The 23,486-nt window shown below is 43.3% G+C and overlaps 1 protein-coding gene across 1 annotated transcript; it reads right to left on the minus strand.

The window, feature by feature from the left end:
• Positions 1-22,903, minus strand: PRPF6 (pre-mRNA processing factor 6). The gene is made up of 21 exons (XM_088523528.1): positions 22,822-22,903; positions 22,014-22,182; positions 21,159-21,277; positions 20,422-20,500; positions 19,325-19,501; positions 18,311-18,466; positions 17,850-17,944; positions 16,968-17,124; positions 16,589-16,751; positions 13,377-13,495; positions 12,485-12,703; positions 11,551-11,673; positions 10,649-10,770; positions 9,489-9,627; positions 8,399-8,518; positions 7,159-7,335; positions 6,177-6,310; positions 5,522-5,613; positions 3,335-3,449; positions 1,220-1,346; positions 1-472 (listed from the first exon to the last, which is right to left on the minus strand). The coding sequence occupies exons 1-21, from the start codon at positions 22,890-22,892 to the stop codon at positions 320-322; spliced, it is 2,826 nt and encodes a 941-aa protein (XP_088379654.1). The 5' UTR covers positions 22,893-22,903; the 3' UTR covers positions 1-319.
• Positions 22,904-23,486: the final 583 nt, after the last annotated feature.

A 23,486-nucleotide genomic window follows, 5' to 3' on the forward strand; every position in this document is an offset into this window, starting at 1 on the left:
GGCATTGAAATGAAAATGCCAATTGAGCATCAGAACTGCTCAACTCTGCTACATTTGCCCCAATGGCAACGTTCAGAGAGGTTTTAGATGCACTTGTGCTGCACACAGCCGACGACTGCACTGTGTGAGCCAAGAGCACTACATCAGGAGGAGAAGGGAACAGAGCTTTTTCTTTTGGAAAAAAAAAACCCACATCTTTCATTTTGCCACCAATCTCTTGTCCTCTAAAATGTGTCCCCTGTAAGGGCAAACACACGGAAAGCTGGTGAGCAGACACCCTAGTCCTACAGAGACACCGATGCAGCTGCGTCAGCATCCTCTAGAAAGTATTTTTAAGCTTGGCTGCCACAAGTACAAGAATCTCTCCGATCTTTTTCTGCCAGTTCTCAATATCCTTGGAGACGTCACACCAGAGCTCTCCGTGGCGGGGTTCGGCATTCTCACAGCGCTTCTTCACCTCCTCTTGTTGCTCCTACAAGGAAGGGAAACAGCAGTTTGCAAGTCTCTTAATGCCCTGGTTTGTTCCAGCGTATAGCCAGAGAGTTAACCATCCCTCCCTGAAATTAGTGCTTTTGGGTTTTGTTTCTTTGTTTTAAGGCAGTGTGGAAACCTGCTTTGAACGAGTTAAAGATCAGTGGCAACTGTCCTGCCTTGCTGGACAAACTGGCCTAGATACAGTCAAGCAAGTTATGGCTACACCAAAGAAACGATAGCAAAAACTTTCTCTGTGATAGCACGGCATGAGATATGCCAAGCGAGAGGTCCTCTGACAGCAGAGGACAAACACTCTCATCACATCAGTAACATGAGGTAGTAAAGGCACCCTAAGAGATGAGCACGCACTGTCCCGATGGCTGCGTTCACGTGCGACCCATACTCAGAACTTGTAAAGAAACAGAACTGGCTACACAAACCCAGCATCGTAACCACAGGACAGTCTTCCAGCAGGCTGGTGGCTGACACACAACACGCTAATTTCATGCATTTTGCACGAGCTGTGAAGACAGCAACGCAGCCTGAAGGACGGTTTGGCTGATGACACCCCATGTTGGTGTTAATTCACGGCCAGGTGTGACAGCCTTCGCCTCCTGATCTTTGAGCCACGCCGGCAGCAGAGGCAAAGGGCTCAGCTCAGCACTGCAGCAATTCCCAGGGCAGCAGGAAGGGATTCCCTGTCCGTGCTGGGGGAGCAGCTCCGTTTCCCCAGGTGCACACTCACCTCTGTGCCGTGCTGGAGCTCAAATTTGTAAAAGAAAGCCCAGGCATCTCCCAGGTCGGAGTCTATCTTCACTGTTCGGTGGAACCATTCTCGGGCCTTGGTTATTTTGCGCTCACTCCAGAATAACCTTTTGAGAAAAGCAAACGTTAATATCCAAATTTCCTCTTGGGAGAAACACAGCAATCTGCAAGCCCTCCAGCTTAAAGGCCCTACATGTATTTCAGTTCTCAGCTCTCCCAAGATGAAAAAGCCGATTTTGTAAATCTCTGCCAACTGTCCCGTCCTCTGGGAAGAGAGGAGACATGAGAGGACTAAAAGAGACATTTGCTTCTTCACTCTCCACCTGATCTAACAGGCTAAATTAGCTGCAGCCAAAGGAAGAGACAGGGGTTCCAGAAGAAGAAGGAATGTTCTTTGAGCTCCATCTTTGCTACCTCCTCTGCTCGGTACTGCTGTTCTGCATTTGGTGTAGGAATAAACAGCAACCTATACCTACATCTTTTTCCCCTCCTCCAAATTCTTAGTATTTTAAGGTGGCTTTAGCATTTTACAATTAAATAATCTCAAACAGTTGAAAACTGTAAGCAAGGCTGCTTAGAAAGCCTCCAGTGAGAAGCTCATGTGCACTCTGAGCTCTAACAGAGCGGGTCTGTCCCCAAGCCTCACTTTTTCCAAGGAAAGGTGCAGATTCCACACTCGCATCCCAGCTTGGCTGCTGCCATAGCAGAAAGCTACTTCGGAATGCTGAAATTTCTCCCCAGTAATTAACCAGCTGAGTCAATAGCCTATTGGTTTCAATCTTTCACATTAAAAGAGTTCATTTGAACTAGCAAGGTCTTTATCAAATCAGACAACCATCCCTCATAAAGAGCTTAGGCTGCCATAAAATTATACAACTTCTGTGATTGTTTTTAAGCCCTATAATACCCTTGATTGTTTGGTGTTAAATAAACTGTGATTTAAAAGAGCATGAACAATGATACCAGAAAGACTAAACACCTGCAGGTAGCAGCCATCTACAGAAACTTCTTTTTAATAAAGAGCTTTTCCTAAGTGGGTGACAGACCACGTTTTATTGCACCTACATGCAAGTCTTTCGGAGGGAGGTGGAAATTGTTTGTGCTGGGATTAGCTGCTAAATGAAGTTGCTTCGGAAGGTGCCCAGAATCAGTTTCACTAAAGCAAAAGTTGATTTTTTTTCTCACTTGCAGCTAAAGCTGAACAAGTAAACTGTCATGATCTGGCAGAAGCCAGTGTTGCAGTCACTGGAGTGTATCCTACAGTTTTCTTTGGCTTATAAAAATGAATTGTGAAAGAATTGGGCAACATGCTTCTCACATTAACCTCTTGTGCTACTCACAGAGCAACAAAAGTAATTTTCTGATACTGTTTTATAGCCTTTTACACATTAGATCAGACAGGGTATGGCAGGAGTCAATTCTAACGATAGTTTTTCCTTCCTGGAAGCCTCACAACTTGATCTAGGCAACAGGACAACTCCTAGCAGACAGCCTTCCTGTCTAGAAGCAAACTACAGCATGACTAGTAGTCTGCATTCTGGAAAGGGCCAAAACTGGGGAAAAAAAACTGACACCAAACTGACATAGCAGAAATTTAGGAAAGGAGAAGAATAGGACAGCTCACTGTTATCAGGGTAGGAGGGAAAAAAGAACAGATCACGAATTCACACTGTCAACGAAAAAATCTGGTCAATACCCAGGAAAAACTGTCCCCATTTCCACGAATACTTAAAATAGACCCCATGGAAGTTAAGCTTGTCCAAGTGACATGAAGACAACATGTTTTCATGGAGCACAAACAGCCAGCCCTGGAAAAGGACTCGGGGAGAACATGTTACATCTCCAGACCCCAGACCCACCACAGCAGCTTGAGGAGGGGTGGAAACCTCCAGTTTTGAATCAAGGGAGAGGAGCAGATTTGCACAGTTCCTAGGAGGCAGCTCAAGAGCTGCAACTTGCTTTGAGGTTTATCATCGCTGCAGCACTCACAATCACACGGGCTACTCAAGTTACTTGCTTGAGTGCAATATTTCATCATTTCAGATGTAGCCACAGAAAAATGGGTATTTTTACTGCATTAAGCTTGGGAACTCACTTGGCCACAGCCAACAGGACGTGCGGGTCATGTTCACACTTCTTCAGAGCATCCACACTCTTGGTCTTCCTTTGCGGCCGTGCCTCCAGGAAAATGGCCTCTGACCACAGGATTCCTTAAACGAGTCCAGTTGGAAGATGGTGTTATTTCAGAGATTAACCTCCCCACACGGTTATCAGGCCAGTGATCTCCAAAACAAGCAGAACTGTTGCCCCCAGGCTATGAGGTGTGCAATCCCCCTGTTCCAGGCTCGTCCCCAAGCACTCTTTCTGCACGGATATTCCATTCAGTGCTCCTGAATGAAATATCCCGAACTTCTAGCTACTGCTTCCACCACACCAGACTTTCAGAACTGAATGTTTTTGTGCCATAATCTTCCTGCAGCTCCTGTGTTCCCTGTGGCAGCAGGCAGTAACCCAGAGCTTGTGACTGTCAGACAAGACATTACAAGCAAGGAAGCAATGGAGGGTAAACCAGGACATAAGAAGTGAAAGATATCGAATTGTCTGAATGGGAAACTACAGCAGCAGATGTTGTCCCAAAAGGTGATGAGAACACCATTTGGAAACAGTTTCAAAGGGGCCAAAGAGCACCAAGCTCTCCACACATCTGAAGAACGCATCAGCAGGCAAGAGCGGGTTCAGGAAAGCTGGGCTTAATCCCTAGTTTCTTTCATTGCCAAGAGCAAAAAGGAAACACGCCCCAAGGAGCATGAAATCTTCAGTTTCACACGTCAGCCAGCGATACTTGCTGATCAGTTCAAAGCCAAGCCTGAAAGCTTGTGCCTGCCAGGGCTGCAGCGAGTGCTCCCACTTCCCATAAACAGCACCATGAGAACAGACACAAGCTCTGACGGCTGCAGCGACAGAGCAGACCAGAACTCCCTCCTCCATGCCTTTAGGATTTGCTCTGTTCATACACAGTCAAATCGCATTTTCAGGCCTCTATTTTCAGGCCAGCTGAGGACACAAACATCGTCTATGTTTCAGCTTCGTTCCCTGTACGGGCTGCCTAAGTGAGACACAAGCAATTGGAAATCAGTTTGGCAATCAAGGGCAATTCAGCAATGAAAGTGTCTGCTTTACATGACTGTAGGTGCTTAGCCTGCTAATTCCAGCAGGCCTTTATTTTGGTTTATAGAATTTCAAGCAAGAGTTGGAAGCTATTTTATTTAAACAAAAACTGAGATCCTGCTGCTTATTTCCATAGCAACCAGCAGATTCTGCAGCGAGGCCTGTGGTGGCAAACACACATTAAATGTTAGGCTAAGCAATTCACAAGAAGTGGGGCTTGTGTGGTATTGCTTTGTTGGCCCACTCTCACAGTGAGCAGTTTGTAATGAGTTTATGAAATCGTAAAAAAATAATAATAATAAAAAAAAATCACTTAATTCCCTTATTTCACTGGATTCCAGCACCTGCCAATTAAACACCTCTAGAAACCCAGCCTGAAGGCAAACTCTAAAGGCTTGCAGTAGACTACTGTGTTTCATAGTTATGCAACATCTTTTCTCCAAAGACAGCAACATGTTTAAATAATTAAGCCTTCCAACAGTTCTGCCAAAAAACAAGGAAGTATCATGCACTCTCTCCTCCTATCCCGGGAGGCAAATACTTCCACTGCTGGCTTGAACCAATTGATTTGGATTATAGGACCTATTTGCCTTGTTCTAGAGGCGTTCGAATAATCCGAAAGCAGGACTAAACTGTTGGGGTGAATACTCCACTGATAGGACTGTGACTGAGATTTGCTGTCATATATATATATGTATGTATGTATGTATGTATGTATGTATATTTCAGTGAATTTTCTAGCTCTTAAGAGTCAAGTTTAAAGTTTGGTATTTCTTCCTTTGCAAATTTCTACTAGCTTCAGCAAAAAACCACCCATATCCGAGGTGGAAACCTGGAAACCTGAGAACAAACTGCAGACAACAGACCCAATAACACACTGTGATTCTTCAGCAAAACAGAATCAACACCCAAGACCTCTCTTGGTGTGAGAAAGCACAAAGCAACTGGGACTATTCAATAACACTAAGAGTTTCCCTCATTAGAGAATGACACCTCTTTGAAGAATCTTGTGGCCTGACCAAATAGGACATCTTGGAGAAAGGTGAATCTTTTTCTGCTGAGAAAATATAACTGTGTTGAGATTAAAGATCAATAATTAAATAATCCATCTTACCCGAATTGGGACATTCTTGCAATGCCTTGGCCATCAGCGTATTTGCAATATTCTTCAACCCAGCTCTGTATTCTAATCGTACAGACTCTAACCTGGTAAGGAAGAGATCAAGTGATGACACTTATGAGATTTAATTCATTATGTAGAAGTAAGTGACAAGTCAGTCACATGAAGAACATAAGAAAACATAAACGTCTGCCCATACTCCGACTACATATAGATAGATGACTGGTATCTCCCCATTGCTCACTGTTTAAGTAATTATGATCTTTATTCTATAATATAATAATATTCTATAATATATATAATATATATATTCTATAATATATAATAATATAATAAAATAATATTCTATAATATAATAATATTTCTATAATAATAAAAAAACTCATAAAGGCACTAAAACAGAAATTAAAGATCCCTGGGTTTTCGAACTCTACAGCTATGAGTAAAACAAATAACTGGTCCTCAACTCCTTAGGGGCACCTCTGCACTAGCAACAAGAGCATTTTTAGGATTTGGAAAATGTTGCTAGTCCAGAGAACATTAGGATTGGCAGGGTCTTAATCGCTCAAACAGCTGGGAAGATGCAAAAGGTTAACCTCAGGAATGCCTTAACCTCATAGCTCAAATTGTCTGTGTCCACACAACTCACCAGAGATCAGGATTCTTTGGGTTTTTTAGGCGAGACTTTTCCAAGATGGCTCTTGCTCTAGTCAACTGCCCAACTTTCTCCTCCAGCCTGGATAGCAAGAGCCATAGGGGTATGGAATGGGGACACTTCTTCAACTGTTTTAAAGAAGGAAAAGCTTAGATAGTCTGTAAATTTGCAAACATCTTATAATCTCTAAAGAAACACCCCACCCCTCATCTTCCTGGAGAATACGGAAGAGGCGAGATGAAGTTAGACTACACCACTCCAATCTCTCCTAGTTAATCTTGTGGTTCAGATCAGTACAAACATCTGGTTTGCCCCACATCCAAAAGAACCAGGCAGTACACCAAGAAGGCCTAAGCCCTGCCTATATCACAAGAAAGAAAACACCTCCTTTAACAGGACATGTCGGCTGTGCTCGTCTGGAGGGCTCTTACACAACCCAGGCACTGCAACAGAATACACTGGGATTGCCCTTAAAGCCAAGGCAATCAAGAGGATACCAAAGCAGGCAGCAAGGAACATGTTTCCCTATTTCTTTCATGGATGATTTTCAGGAACATTTATGTGTAAGAAAAACAATAATCATTTGAGAGAGACATGAGTGCTGGGTAGGCCCCTCCTTCCAATGGGTATATCTAAGAACTCATTAACAGGCTTTTCTGTTAAAGAGTTTTATTGCCTATCTGTGCAGGTCTTATAGATTTATTGTGCAATGAGCTTTCTTTTCCTACCAGCGATGAGTCCAGCATACAGCAAACTTATTCAGGGGGAGGAAAAAAAAGTGAATTTTGCCTATTGATAGCGGGATAAGAGAGACATTTTTTCTGATTATTTCAAAGTCATGATGGTTTCTTTGTTCTTATTGCTATAACAAAAATAAATAAATAAATAAAATCACATCTCCAACAGTCTGGAACAGGGCTTTCTGCACACTACAAACTACAAATGCAAAGCAAATTTGCAGTAACATCCATCTCACCCCTTGATTATAAGCTTCCCGTGCTTTCTCTGTCAGCTCAATTTGTTCCTCTATTTGTCCCTTCATCATCCACAGCTTGGGGAAGTCCTCATAGTGCTTCAGGGCCTCCTCGCAGAGCTCCTGGGCTGCAGCAATGTTTCCAAGCACCCACTCTAACTTCACAGACTTCATGAAGACCTAAGAACAGAGTTGTTTATCACTACGAGCCATTGGAAAACCATTACTCTGCCAATGCTGAGGGCTCTCAGGTTCAAACTCTCACTGAAGTGTTATCGATTTGCTACAGTCTGAAGGGGGAGAAAGTCAAAGTTAAGTAACAGAGGGAACATAACAATGAGAACATTAAATGCAAGTGTTAAAGCAGTTGGAACAGTGTGATCAGAGAATCTTTATCCCAGCTATTAGCAGAAAATTGATAGTTTTATCTATGCAAAGAGCACTGCTTTAAGGGCATAACCAAATACATAAATTAGAGTGTGCTCAGCTGCTTCATCTGCACACCCAGAGCTCCCTCCAAGGACACCCATACCCAAGGCTACTGCAAACACCTTTTCTTACTTAAGGCTCTAAGTCACAGCTGAGCTCCTGCTAATTACAAACTAGTAAACAGCCTCTTCTGTCTTCAATGTCTTTCTTCTGAGGCAGGGAGGTTGCAGCTGTGAGAAACAACTTACAGATGGAGGCAGTTTAGCTGCTCTGACCCCTGTCCTCCTCTTACCCAAACTCCTCCACCTATGACTCAGCAAGGGACACATCAAATGTGACAAGAGATTCAGCCTCAGCTGCCCTGACAGGACAGAATCTGACTAATGGAGGGAAAGAACAATTTAAAAGAGCAAGAATAAAGCACAAATAAGAAGGAGAAAAAAAAAATCATTTCCTCATAACATGACCCAGATCTTTCCTCTTCAACGAGTTAAAGTCAGCTGTGAAAGTATCTATTCTCCTTTTTCCAAGGCAGGCTTTTACACACAATGATTAATCTACAAGCAGCTGTAAACCAGGAAATTCCTGACTTTTGCCATGTGTGCAAAAAAACTGATCGTGGTCTTTTTTTCCCCATCATGCCCTCATTTATGTCGCAATTAGCTGGAGAAGAGCAGCCACATGCCCACAAAGGCAGTGGCAGGGAGCCACCCGCTCCATCGCCGAGGCCACAGAACTGAAGGGCCTTCTCCTTCCGCCCGGACTCCTTGTGCCAAGAGAGGTCTTGGGCTCTCCAGCCTCCACACGTCCTTACCCGTGCGGTGGGGGCACTGCTGCGAGCCTTTGCCAGCAGCCTCCTTGCTCTTTCATATTCATTGTTTTCTGACTCGAGCTTCACGGCAGCCAGCCAGATCTCCTCGCTGTTGGGGTTGGCCTGCAAGAGCATAAAATGACAGGCAAATGCATACAATGAATCAACAGCAGATTTAATCCTTCGTTTGATCCAGATTAAAATTGAAATCAGAGCTTTGTCAATCCTCACTAGGTTTTTTTTTTCAGTTCAAGCTCCTCCCAATCGTCTTTGACCTTTGAAGTTTATAGAAATTCTCCGAAACAGATGCGCAACACAAAGATACACGCCAGTTTAGAAGTTGGATGCTTCTCAATTGTTGAAAAGCATTAATGCTTGATCTTCTGAACTTCCAGTTTAAATACCAAAAAGATCATAAAGTCTGTCACAGCAAGACCCTCATTTTATTACCCTTGAACAAAAAAATTTAAAAAAAATAAAAAATAAAAAAAAGCAAGCCCGAATTCCCCATTGAGGCCTGTGAACACCACTCCAAAACAAGTCATCTCAGCAGCAACCATTTCAAGGAGTCTTCAGAATGGTAACAAGAAGTGCCAAAAACAAATTTCTGAAATAAATACCTCCTTCAGGAGCAAGTAACTACCATCACTCAGCTTTTGAGTTTTACTCCCAACGTTAGAGTTCTGTCGTTCTGCCCATCTTTCAATGCTTGTGGATGATGATAACCTTCATTTTGCTACAGATTAGTGCAGGGGCTCTATTGATTAGGGTAGACCATCACTCTCTCAAATGAGCATTTTCAGAAAAGTCAACAAAAGGGAATTCTGATCCATGGTGAGAGTTTGTGGGAGCCCATTAAAATTAACAGTCTGTGACCTTAGGAACCTGAAGTTGCACTATTAAAGGCAGTAACACACTCTTGCTTCCAGCTTGCCTCTATTTGAACATTTTCCTGTATAAAGTAATCAAAGAAGGGTGGAAGTCCCCTCATTTGGGGAGGAAGCAGCAATCAGGTGGGCATCCACAGAAAAAGCTCACTCTCCAATCTTTAACAGTCAACCCCAAAACCACCACAAAAGTCTAACATACCCACCTGGAAAGCCAGGGCCAAAATGCTTCTGGCCGCGGGCACATCTCCTGCCAGCCACTTGGATTTGGCTCCCATGAGCCAGAGCACTTCTGCTTTGGGACAGTGCGCAACGGCTCTCTGCAGCAGAGCCTCCAAGGATTCCCTGGGACAAGAAAGAGCAAGTTACAATCATTCAAAACACTGCCAAGCAGGAGCTCTCACCACTTCCACTATCAATGTTATAAATATTGTTGCAAAGTCCAACACTGTCAACCTTGATAAGTTGTTTCATAACCAGGAGAGGGTGGGTCTTTTGTCACAAGGCTCCCGAAACCAGCGCTCCACAAACAGCTCATTGTTCAGACACCTGTGTTCAACAGCCTCTGCGGAAAGACCCTACATAAAAACCTCTCATTTGTCTTGGAAAGGGCTTTTTCTTTTAAACAAACCTGAGCAGAAGCTGGGACAGGAAGTCTTCAGAATTATTACATGAGCCTGGGTTAATCTCACTGAAGTTTTTCATCCTCTAGAAAACATACTTTTCAATTGGGACAAGGGGCTAGAAAGGAAGTCACCATCAGAAAACATAAAAGAGGATCAAAAGAAAGAAAGGGGGGAAAAAAGGGGTGGGGGGCACTCCCTGTCCTATACACACAAGCCCTGTTGGCTTTAATAGGGTCAGCTGCATGTGCACAGAAACTTTGGGCAGCAAGTTTCAACTGCATTTGACAGAACTTTATGAGAAACTTTAAAATGAGAAGCCTGGACCACTGACAGTGTAACAGCAATATTAATACACTGATACATATGCCCAAAATGTTTAATCAAAAAAAAAAGTTAGAGATACTCAGGCAGCTTCAGTGATCACATAGCTTATTTATGGAAGTTTAAGGAACCATGTGCTATATTCCTAGGTGATTTGTTACACCATATTCCCATTTCTTTCTAGAAATCCATTCTCTAAGATGAGGAGTCTTCATTTTAAAAAAGTCAAGAGATGCTCTGACCACAAGAAGGAAGGTCAGATCCACAAATAATGCCAGCAAGTTTTCACCAACTGAAATAACTCTGCTTGTGTAACGCACAACTTTGTGATTCACCTTGCAGCTCTATGACCTGCCCAATCTACCTCTCCAAAAGAGGAAACACGAACCCTCCATCCAAGGATTATGCGGCGTGCTCACCTGGTCCCGTGGTTCTTTTCAAAGTAAGCTGCTCGCAACCAAACACTTTTCTTGCTCGGGAAAACTTGCAAGGCATAAGCATAAATTGCTCGGGCACACTCCAAAGCATTATGAGCAACACACTGAAGAAAAACAGATCGTAATTAAGTTAGTTTAGGGTTGGACTGAAATGAAGGGTACAATAGAATGACACAGACATAATTCAATACAGACTAGAACAATTCTAATTAATATATAAATTAGGGCATCACAGGCAACTGAATAGCAATTTTCTTAGAAAATTCCTCACTGCTTCCTTTTTTTATCAGAGCACAACTATTGCTGGCCTTTCACTGGGACTGACACACGCAGGCCAACTTGAAGAATTATCAGGACATCATAAAGGCTCTCACATGTTTGCACTTCGCTCCTCTAAAGGCAGAACTCTAAGCACCACAGCCTACGCCCATCTTCCACAGCAAGTCTAATTCAAGGCTGCTGAAATGAACATTTCTCCTGATGAAATACAATTTACTTTTTAGTGTATATTTAAACTACTCCCCAAAATCAAAGAAAGACTGGTAAAACTTTTACAAAGTCCTCTACCTACTCTTGCAATAATTCTTGAGCTACAGTGAGCAATTCTTGAGCTTTCAAGCTCAAATCTGGACTGCAATCTTTACTGACACTGCAAAAAGAGCAATAAACAATCCAGCACAATCACCAATTTTATGCTTAGGAAAAAATCCAGATCAGAAGAAAGCTGCACAACACACCAACCCCCCGAGAGGCAGATTTGCACAACCTCTGTCAGCATTTGGCCAATCGCATCCACTTTCACTGACAAATAAGCATGTAATTTCCCAGGCACCAGTTCCATTTCCCCCAGTTCAAAGAGAACAAAACAGCACAGCTGGACGTACGCTGTCTGCGTCTTCCATCCAGGTATGTTTCCGATCTTCTTCCTCAATCCCAATCCCAATGACAGCTCTCATGATCGCCTGGCACGTGGCCACACTTCCAGCTTTATCGCATTCCTCAGCATCCTAAAAACAAGAGCAGAGAATTGTTCCTTTACAGGAATCGTGACAAAAGGCATCAGATTCTGCAACAGCAACCCAAGTGCAAACACACGGACACCGTGGGCAGTACCGTATTAAAAACACTGCTTAACCATGTCTTGACACTAATCAGTGAGACAACAGCTACTCTGAAGATGCTGTAGCTGTACATACAGAAACAACCACGGCATCCATTGAGAAAGACCATGTGACAACTCATGAGCTTTCCTGTCTGAGAGGTGTCTTCTCATCACCCCACGGACCTTCCCTGGGCTGGGTTGAGCAGGGACTTAATGAAAAAGAAAAGCAGCAAAGATTTGGGAAGAAGGACTTTCAGCAGCAGAACTACTGACCTTATTTCAGCTTTGGAATCATTCTGAAAGCTCAGAAAGGGCTAAACAACAGCTGAGATTAAACACACACTCAACCGCTGTTGAATTACAGCAAATTACACATGCAAAAAATACATAAAATGTCTCACTGGGGGCTTAAAGCCTCTATCCTCCTTAAGGCAGCAGCTGCTTCCAGAACTGGAAGCTGCTTGTTCTTCAAGAGAGAAGTAAACCAGACCCTCCTCGGCTGAGCACACACAGTGAGGCCCCAGCGCTCCAATGAACCATGGGCTTGGGCCTCCCCAGCAGACTCTGGGGTCTCGCTCACTGAATTTTCACAGGGGTCAGACCTCCATGGATAAGCCTACTGCAAAATAATAATTTCATAACTCCAAGCACCAGAGCCTCTGAATCGGAGACCGAGGCTCTTCTGGGTATCTGAAAGAGAGGAGGCAAACAAGTACCTGTATCCATTGCTCCCTGTTGATTTCCACACCGTTGGCCCTGAGAGACGTGATGGCTCTGTCGATGATTTTCTCCACCATCTGAGTGTTTCCATTGGCCTCCTCCAGTTTGGCTGCAGTAATCCAGATGTGACGATCCGTCGGAATATTCTCTCGGGCTTTGTTTAGGACTTTACGGGCATTCTCGTAAGTCTCCAGTCTTGCCAGCGCCAGCCAAAGCTACAGAGCAACAAAGAATGTATTTCAGATTAGAACAAGGAGATGGCAGTGCCTCAGTGCAGCAGTATTGGGCCAGGAGAGATAAGCAGCTTTATGCCGTTTGCTACAAGTTGGCAACCATCCTCCTCATGTAGTACAAGCAGACTGCGGGATATCTGTATAGAAATGGTATTTTTACAGTTTGCAACTATTCTTAAAGTTAAATCCCAATCATTACAAGACATTACCTCCTCTTTGCTGGGCTGCTGCGCTAGTATGTTCTGTCCAGGCCACCTTTTAAACAGCTGAGCTTAAAATTCCTTGGTTCAATGATCCAGAAACAAACCACCACCTTTAAAGTTTCCTAAGCTGTACATATGCTAGTTTTCACAACTGTCAGGGCACTGAACATGAATGCAAACATGGCTAATTGGCTGCTGCGGGCACAGCAGTCTCCTGGCATAACAAACATAACAATTACACAAGAAAATGAGGCATATAATGACCACCAGGCAATTAGCTCAGGAGAAAGAGAACACAGTCCACTACTCAGCAAACCCTTCTGATGTCTTTCTGGTAGAAAACTTGGGAGTGCTTTTTGTATCCAAAGCCCACCACTATCCTGAAACACTACATATATATTTTTTAATTTTACTTTTTAAAAAAAAAGAGGAAAAATCCCCCCAAACCTTACTTCAACACTAGTTGGACAGCATTCCACAGCCCGACTCAGCATGATCCTGGCATCCTCAGGTTCTTCCAACTCCACTGCTGCCTTCCATAAACGCACCGAATTTGGAACATGCTCAAGGGCTAGAGAAGAATAACGGTTATGTGAATCATGATAAAGTAGTTCACCAATTGGAGCTGTATTTTTCCAATATGATACACTAAATTTTAACCCCCCCAAAAACCAGATGAAACTTCCTGAAAAAGGTGGAAACTATATTTTTCCCAAATGAAAAAACCTTTTTCCTCTCTAGCAGTGACAGAAGAACAAACTGAAAAAATGCTCGCTTAAAATACTACTGGCACCACTATTTTTAATAGCAGTATCTACACTATCTCTTATGGACTTCATCAACTGAGAATTTTAAACCAGAAAATAAATGTTTATTTAATAATTTTAATTGAAAACAGGTTTTGGTGAGCCAAGAGCCTTCCCCTGTACAAACTACTATAAAAGGAAATTCCAGACCCTGATCAATATTTTACTTATGATGCTTTCTTAATCCACATCTATGTGATTTAAAATAATAAAAATAAATAAAAAATCTAAGGCATTAGTATTAATGAAAATACAAGAAATACATACCATTCCGGTATAAAATCCCATAGATGCAAGGGTTAAGTTCTACAGTAGTCTAATAAAAAAATTACATTTTTTACAACTTCCATGTCTTGGGAAATGGCATTAAGAGGTATTACACATCCTGCCCAAACAGGGCTCATCTGACAAATGTGTAAAATCCTTATTTGATCTGACATTTTGAAATATATGAGCATATAAGAGATCTGAAAAATTGGTGAGGCTAATAATGTTGTGTCTTCCTTCAGGACAGGAAAAAAAAAGAAAAAAAGCCATTTGATTTTTAACCCATAACATCCCTGTTCCCACATTGCTGAAATCACCTCTTCACAATCAAGTTTTCCCGTAAGGATCTGCTGACAGCTCAATGATTATTGCTTTACCTTTCCAAAAGGTTAGACCCACTACCCAAAAATAAAACTAATGGAAGCATAAAAGCTTAAAGGTATCGCAGGGCAACTTTAACAGCCCAGCCACAGAATTCCACGTGTTCTCTCTGTAATCCAATATGGGATCCCTCTAACAAAGAGTCTTTCAGGCTTCTTTAATCTTGCCCAAGCATTTTCTGCTCCTGGCAGAAACTTCATTCTCGGCAGATTTTCCTAGAAGCGCTGTCCAAAACATCCAGCTCCAAGCAACGGCTCTCCTCAGCCTGCCTTTTCATAACCCTGTATCTTAAAGTGACATTGGGAAAAGAAAGCAACTTTTTTTTTTTTTTTTAGCCCCTTCATTGCCACACTTAGTACGTAATCAGTTTCGTTGCTTCTACTGTGGTGACACACAAGTGTGTTACAGTAATGGAAAACAGAACGTAGTCTTCTTCAATAAAAGTGTAACTGTAGGACCACCAATATGAGTGTTAAGATGAAACTTTATATACTTTCAAACCAATTCGGCTTCTAAGTCAATGGTATCCCTTAATTATTGCTGCAGTGGCCGAGGGACACCGAAACCCCGGGGCTTTACAGAAACATACGGAATATTTACAGGGAGCACGCTCTGAGGACATGGGCACTAACTGTTCCTCAGAGCCCGCAGCAGCAGGAGGTTTTTCTGAAGCATTTTAAGTGAGTTATATCAGTCTGCAAGAACTGAAAGCCCCACTCAGCAGGATAGAGCATGTTTTCATAGATACAGCATTCAATTTCAACACCTCAGGATGTATTTTAAGGCACAGCTTGCTGCCTCTCTGGTGAGAGAGAGGCTTTTAAAACCCTAGAGGTTTTGCAGGATGGTAGGAGTATGCACAGGCCACGGCCAGAAGAGCAGGATAAATTACGGAAGACTGCACTTCAGTGATGCTACCTGGCACACAGCCTTTTTTATTTATGGATGAATATTGTGTTAAAGTGCGTGTTATGTAAGGCTGTGCATGCAAACACTTTAAAACCATCAGATTTCTTTTACTTCCTACGTAGTCTAGGCGTGCTGTAAAGCTAACTGTTTAAACAGAGAGAAATTAGAAACAGCATGATAAATTAACACTCCATTCCACGAACAGCTTTGTATCAAAGCTCACATAGAGAGCTCCTAAAACTGACACGAGATGTTTTCTCTTAGAAAACACAATGTTTAAAGCAAAAGAACAGACTCGATACTTCACAGGCAAGATGCTTTCCTGCACGAGCCAGACTCTGAAATCTGTCTCTGCTCATGTGTTTTTCTTGCAGCAGAACACACGCTTTCACAACAGAAGTGACACTCTACAGAAGTCTACACTGCTTTGCCAATGGAAATTCAAAATGCTGCAGTTAATACCTGAACTCTCACAAATTCAGGTGAAACACCAGCAACCTGGACGTGCAAACCTTTTATCCATATGCTGATACATGCAATAAAGAAGTAATTTCACTGCAGATGAGCAATTTACATGCACTAGTAGGAGGTGGAAGGTAATTTACTCCCTTTGAAGCCACATCATTTAATACTGTGGACTGCTGCACGCAGAAAATGCATTAAATCTGGATTTTCTTTTCCCCGTCTAGATTAAAGTCACTAGAAATAATTGATATGATTCAATAGGCATGAAAGATTTAAACTCTACTGATATGGGCACAATAGCTTCAAGCAATCAAGGAATTGATGCCCTGAACTTGCAAGGAAGACCTGGATTCAGAGCAACAAGAGGTGTTTAAAGAGAACAGCTTTGGAAAAATGCTGAATTCCACAAAAGAGGAAAACCCATGAGTGCAATAGGATAAATGATGAAAGGTTTTGTGTTTTCCCAAAAACTCCATGTGAGAAGATAAATACAACACCATTTTCCTTTTATAGTATCACCTTTTTAATTGCCTTCCTCTGTCCCTCTAATTCTGCTCAAGTTGGAATTGCTTTTAGCAAATAAAAGGGCCTTATGCAATTGTTCAGCAAGAGCAGCTTTCTGCCCAGCAGTTTCACAAACACCGCAAAAACTCCAGTCTTTGCCTCAACGGCATCAAGTTCCATCACTAAGGCACACATTAACAACTGTGTGCTTACCAAGGGGGCAAAAAATAAAATGCTTTTAAAATTTAAAGGCACACCCTGAACAATTTACAATATAATACTACAGAGATAGACTTAATGAAGGTTTTATTCTCCCCATCTGCAGTTCTCACCTTTCCTGAGGACACGTTTCTTTGCACGGATGTCTGTCTCCAGCTCTGCTGCCCTTATATATATCCGGACAGACTGTGGGAGGTGGCGGACAGCTTGGGCCACAACGGCCTTTGCTGTATCCCCAGGCTGCAGCCGAGCAGCTTCTAGCCAAACATCTTCACTCTGCCAGGAAAGAGAAGCAACCCTCCTTGGTATCAAAGCAGGCACTATGAGCAAACACTTAAAATTAGAGACTTCAGTTAAATCTGTTATTTTAATACTACGGATGATGGAACTTTATCAGGCTACAGCTGGTACATGCTTAACAGAGATGCTGCCACTCATAACCCCAACCTTCTCCTAAGGTAAGGAGTAGCAGGGAAGCAAAGGAATTCTGACCTTGGGGCACATCTCCGTTCCTTTCATGATGAGGTTCCGAGCTACTTGGAGTTTGCCAGTGACCTCCTCCAGTCGGGCTGATGCTATCCAGGCTGGCGGGTGGTGGGGATTGGTCTCTCGGACAGACTTCAGGAGCAGTCGAGCCTTCTTGATGTCACTAGTGAAGGGCAAGAGACAAGCAGGAAGATTTTCAGAACAAACAGCTCTCCTGAATCAGTGCCCTACAGCCAATGCTCCACAGCGACCCTCAGATGCACAGTAACCAGCACCTCAAACATTTCCATGCTTTTCCACATTGATGCATTATACACTACTCCAACAAGCTTACAAAGAATACAGATCAGCACAGCAAGGTCACAATGACAGCTGACTATCTAAGGGTTTTTTTTTTTTTTTTTAAAGGAATTACAGTTGGGCACTTGCAGTTGGAAGCACAAATGTTGATGCTTAAGTTTCACTTAAAGCAACACTTGCACATATGGCTTTGACTTAAATAGCAATTCTTTATGCAAATAGGTGTCAGACTTCCAGTTACAGAAGTTTTCAGCAGCCAGTCAAGCCTAAATTAGCTGTATGGACGTACAATTAAGCAGATTGTTTCCTGGCTGGCAGGCAGCCACACATGGCCATCACTGTCTGGCATGTTAGTCCAGGGATAGAATGGAAATTACTCTCACAATTAACATATCCAGGTCAGATCCTAAATAAACCAGTTAAAAGCACATGTCATACCTCATGCTAAAAGAATTCATCCTCCAAAACTCATACTGCACCTCTTAAGAATTCATGGCAGGCTGAAAACCATCCACTCAGATTTCCATTTATATGCAGAAACACAGCTCTTACTAAAAGGCTATATCGGTTAATCCTTCTTAAACTTACTTGATATCTCCTCCATGAGTGGGAATCATTGAATTCAAGTCCGTCAGGTATCCTTTTGGATCTACTACAGTCTGGCCACTCACAGAGTCCGACACCTAGGAAAGTCAAGGCAGTGCTACTGAAATGACCACTCACAGCATCACCGTTTGTCTGCACACATTAAGGACACATTTATCTGTTACCAAAAGCAAGCAAAGTTTTTATTGGCTTTATTAGCTTTGCTTTCACTTCTAAAATAGAAGGCTAAGGTTAAGCACTTTGCATCACTGAAAATCCAGAAGACATGCAGCTTGGCTTGCAGCCACAAGGCCTTGCAAAACTATTTTTAGGTCCAACTGGGCTATATTTCTTGTATCTAATGCCCAAAAGAATAAAAAGGTATTCTAAAACCTCAAAAAAAGCAGCATACCATCAACTCCAAGTCACCAGCTCCAAATCCCACCTCCCAGTGTCCTCCTTACCTGGCTTAGCCTCATATCCATCAAGGTGTTCCTTGCTTGACCAATCTTCCTCATATCCAATTCACCTGTCCCTGGTGTCATTAAACCTGGCGTCATTCCTCCCGGATAGGGAGTATTCAAGCCCCCTGGATATGGAGTATTCAAGCCACCAAATTGCTGGAAAAAAAAAAAGAGAAAAAACATGCTCCAAAATCTCTTCTGCGATTTCAAGAAGAATTCAAGTTGTTGGCTGATCTGCTCCTATTCAGTGGCTACAGGATAAAGATGCCAAAATCCCACAGGGATTAGGGACTTCTAAAAGTGTACCTAATACTAACAACAATCTAAGCAGAACTGTGGCTTCCCTGAAACACTGCACAATTCTCGCACAGGTGTTGCAAATCCATAGGGTAATACACAAACTTAGTCCAGTTAAATACGTAATGAGAAAGTACATGAAAGATGTAAGAACCAGCATCTGAAACAGCACATTTAAACAAGAACATCCATTAAGATGTCTCACATACCCCTGGTGCCAATCCTGGAAAGAAGCTTCTTCTACAACCAGCCTGTGGCCACACAGTACTGAACTAAATTATCTGCTTTACTGTCAGTTGAAAACCGGTTTAGAACAAACTCCTGGGCAGAGTAAGCCATTAAGGGAAGCTGATCCTTATTTGCTGTTCTATGTTGGTAAATATCTTCAGCTATTCAAAAAAAAAACACTGATTCTGGTCACTAAAGCTCACTAAATTATCCTTCTACATCCACAGAAAGACAAAAACATTTCCTTCTGTGCTTGGCATGATACACTTCTCTTCCCCCTCCACCATCCTCATAAATAGGAATGCACAGAAAGATTGAAACAAACACAGGAATTTAACACCCAGCAGCAATTCCTCTGATAGGCTGACAAAGTACACCCATTTTGGGGGTCACGTATCTTTTCTTCCAAATGCCACTAAAGAAAATTGCAGCTCAACCCTTCTTTTTACATATAACCCACACGTTCACGAGGTTTGCTTTAACGCTCACCGTCTGTCGGGGATCCACAGAAGTGTGATTCTCCCCTGACTGTAAGTGCTTTGCAAAGAAGCTGTCAGGTACAGGAGTCAGCTTCTCGTAACGAGGATTCCTCTGACGCTTGTTCCTGGCATCGCCAACTTCCGGAATACTTAGCCATTCCTCTTCTGTGACTTCTGCTAGTTTCCTCTATAAAAACAGGAGTTGTCAACATTATTCATTTTAGAAACTTGCTCCTTTTATTTTGCTTGCTCATAATCTTTTTTTTTTTTTTTTTCCTTTTCTTGAAATCACTATAGATCCCACTAAAAGCATTATGGTCAAAGATGAGCTGCTCTTTAAAACTAGCATATCAAAAAATTCAGTGCGTATAATTACAATTTGATCTTAGTCCAGGCTCGGATTCCATACCAATTTTGTTATTAAACTCTCTGTAACAAATACTCAGATTAATATCAGTGCCTGCAGCACCGAACATTTAATTCCTAAGTGTTAAACAATAGAAGCCAGGGATGGTTTTAATAATATATTTTATTTAATGGAAGATTTAAATTCAGGAGATCCTTCTCAACTATTATTTTCATTCTAACATATTATGAGCCCCTCAAAAACGGGAGCTTAAAATCCTCTTGAGGACTAATTAGAACAGTCACAGTAAAGTGCAAAACAAAAGCCTATTACGAAAATTTGCATGGATTCCATTATGTTGGTTATCCACAAAAAAAGTGCTCAGACAGAAGCAATGCATTCTCACATGCCCCTAAAATAGTATTGAAACATCTAATGAAACATCTATCAAGTCTGAAGGCAATTTTGAATATGACTACTGATAAACATGATACTGCTTTATTATTTGCTGCAAATCCCATCACCTCTTTAATTAAATGAACACTATCAACTGTACTAGCTACAACTGTTGACTAAAAATTACACTGCGATACTTGAGATAGTTTCAAGCCAAGAATATCTTTTTTTCCAAACAAAGTAGTTTTAATCTGGAAAACAACAAGCTCATAAAGAAGGCCTGAGCAAGCAAATGCAGAACATGCATCCATGTCGCGTGTGCCATAAAGACAGAAGCCACATGTAAGAAAACACTCTTTCCTTACTTTCAAGTCTGAGAACTGCTGCTGAATTTTGGGACGTTCCATACGGTATTTTTCTATCTCCTCTTTCTCTCGTTGTTCCCTTAAGAAAAGGAATACTGAAGTTATACTTAAATTAAAACTGTGCAAGTCTTTAAACAATGTGTTGCTACTATAAAAAATGTGTTTGATCAGAAGGCATTAAAAATAGGAATATTATTTCAAGTTTATACTATCATCATCACAACACCAAGCAACACATCTCATCAAATAAGGCAATATTAGTGCGAAAACAGACATTTGTAACCAAATGAACTTTCACTCTTTAACCTCCACTTACCTGTAGACCAAGTAATAAACTTTTTTTAAATGGCACTCACTGGTTTATAAGACATCTGCATTAGACGACTTGCAAAGCAATTTCCAGTGTGTCATGGAATATGTCAGAAACTTTAGCTCAGCATCTTCCTAATTAATTAGAATGAAGCAATCCAATCAAACTTACCACTAAGGAAAACAGGTAACAAGCACTAAGACTAGGTTAAGTTGTGTCAAATATCCATGGCTTTTATAGCAACAGTGTCTACAGTAAGGCACTAAAACAAATAAAAACAGCAGATGCTTCTGAAAATATACTCAGTAGATAAGGACAAATCTTGAGTTGAAAAATGGAAGAATTGGAAGAAAACTCTAAAACAAAGTAACTAAGAAACACAGGCTAACTCAAAAACACTTCTGGCCAGGGTTGGAACTAATCCTACCTTCTTTCTTTCCTCCGTTCATCCATCCTTTTATCCAAAGCTGCATAAATAGCATCTGCTTCCTCATCGTCTTTTTCATAGGGACCGCTTGAGAACAGGCTCCCCGCGTATCCATTGAACTAAGAATAACACAAACAAAAACCAAAATCCTCAGTTTAGAGCTCTCTTTATGCACCTAGCACAGACAACGGCCATCCAGAATAGAGCAAACGCACGAGCCCACTATTTATAGCAATGCTGCATCACCCTAGAACATCCCTTAATGCAAACAATTTTTCTCTACCCCAAGTGATTATTCTCCCACACTATCTTAACAGCAAAACTTTCCACTTAGCAATAAACAGGACTCCAGTTTATAAAAGTCATTTTCTTCCATTACCTCTCAAATTTTACTACTAAAACCAAAACAAAAAGTGTAACAAAATAGTTAACAAACCAATAGGGGATTTAAACACAAGAGACTGCACAGACGACATAAAGAGAGATGTATGTCAAAGCACAAGAGCTTAGATTTCATTTCTGCAGGAGCATAAAAGATGTATCCCACAAAGTACTCAAACTAATATTGTATTTATGGATTTCTTCCCAAGACTCTCAGAGCTTTGTATATATAATTAAACCACAATATATGGATGAAAGCCAAAAATCTGCAAGTACTACACTATTATGTATACTGGGGTCCCAATAAAATAAAAAGAAAAAAATAGAAGAGAAAAGGAAGTGCTGATGTTTGACTACAGGAAATTCTGGTCTTGGGTCTTCAGCAAACTCAGGGCTTCACAGCAAGACAGCAAAGAGCTAATGGGCTCCTCTTCCACTAGGGGACAAACACCCGCAGGGGGATTAACCCAGCACCTCGTCATAATTGGTGTCGTTCAGATCTTCGTCGTCGTCATCGGCCGTCTGGTTCTTCTTCATCTGGTCGCCCACGGTTCTCTTCCCCGGCGGCGCATGTCGATCGTCCACCGGGTCGTTGGCATCGCGCGCGGGGCCGATATCGGAGCGGGTGGTGAAACCTGTGGCTCTGCATGGACAAAGCAGCAGCTGCCCTTTAGAACACAGCAATACAACTACCACATGGAGGCTGCTCCAATTACTTAATATATGATGATAAATAAAAATCATTTCATGGGCAGGGATGGGGTCGCCATATCCTCACCCCTTGAGCCCTATGAACCAACAGGGTCACAAAATCCATTGGGAATAACTATCTTCTTATGGGAATAACTTTATTTATGGCGTTACTGGAGCCTTCTGTTCTCTTGCACCCAGGACCATGCTCCCTTTTACATCTATCACCGGGATGCGGCAGGAGAGGTAACGGGGGGGCTGCGAGGTGTCTACAGCCGGGGCAGGGGCAGCTCAAGACCGCATATTCGCCAGCGCTCTCCCGGGCCCAGCCTATGGGATCCATACGTCCCAATGCACAGGGACGAACCGGGACCGACAGCCACGAGCCACCCGGGAGCTACCGAACGGGGTGGAAAACACAGCAGCGCCGCGTGCAGCGCAGCTACCGCCAGCACCGGCTCAACCTGCTGTCCCCGGGGCCCAAATGCAGGGGCAGGACAGACAGGCAAGGGCGGCGCACGGAGGCCGCGGCGGGGCCAGGAATGGAGGGAGGCGGCCCGCGAGGGTCACGGTCGCCCGCGGGGGGCCTCACCCGCGGCCCAGCCCCGGCACGTAGCCCAGGGGCGCGGGCATGCCCAGGAACGGCTTCTTCTTCTTGTTCATGGCGATGGCGACAGCGGGAAACGGCGGCGGCAGCAGGAGACGGGCGGGGACGGGGGCGCCGGAAGTGGCTTCACGACGGGGCGGGGCGGGGCTACCCAGGCGGCCCGCGCGGGCGGAAACGCGGGCCGACACTTCCGGGGAGGAGAGGGAGGCACCGCCCTCGCCCCCCGGTGCCGCGGGAGTCCCGCGCCCACCCCGTGCGCATGCGCGCAGCTGCCGGCACGTGCGTGCGCTCCTGTGCGCATCCGCGGCGCGCGCGCCCCGGGCACGCGCGCGAACACGGCGAGTGCGCGCGGGGCTGCGCATGCGCGCGGGTGTGCGCGCGCACCCTGCACGGCCGCGTGCGCGTGCACTCGTGTGCAAGCAGCGTTCACACCCGCATGCATATGCACACCTGCATGCACGTGCACCTTGCACACTTGCGTGCACCCTGCGCACCCGCATGCACAGGTGTGCATGCACCCTGCACACTTGCATGCACACCCACATACGCTCCTGTTCACCCTGTGCATACACCCTGCACACGCAGATACACTCCCATGAATGCACCCTGCACACCCACACGTGTGCAAGCAGCACGTGCACCCTCATGTA

This window comes from Tinamus guttatus, unplaced genomic scaffold, assembly GCF_059628265.1.
Source record: "Tinamus guttatus ecotype Peru unplaced genomic scaffold, ASM5962826v1 Tinamus_guttatus_pri_ptg000194l, whole genome shotgun sequence".
In the NCBI taxonomy this organism is placed as follows: Eukaryota; Metazoa; Chordata; class Aves; order Tinamiformes; family Tinamidae; genus Tinamus; species Tinamus guttatus.

Bases quoted from the DNA above. Each gene is read 5' to 3' on its own strand.
- PRPF6 (XM_088523528.1), bottom strand. From the start codon at position 22,892: ATGAACAAGAAGAAGAAGCCGTTCCTGGGCATGCCCGCGCCCCTGGGC. The intron at 17,945-18,310 runs GTAAGGAGGACA...TGACTTTCCTAG, and splicing joins TGGATATGAGGCTAAGCCAG to GTGTCGGACTCTGTGAGTGG. The intron at 16,752-16,967 runs GTCAGAATTCCT...CTTTCCTGGCAG, and splicing joins GAACGGAGATGTGCCCCAAG to AGTGAAGATGTTTGGCTAGA.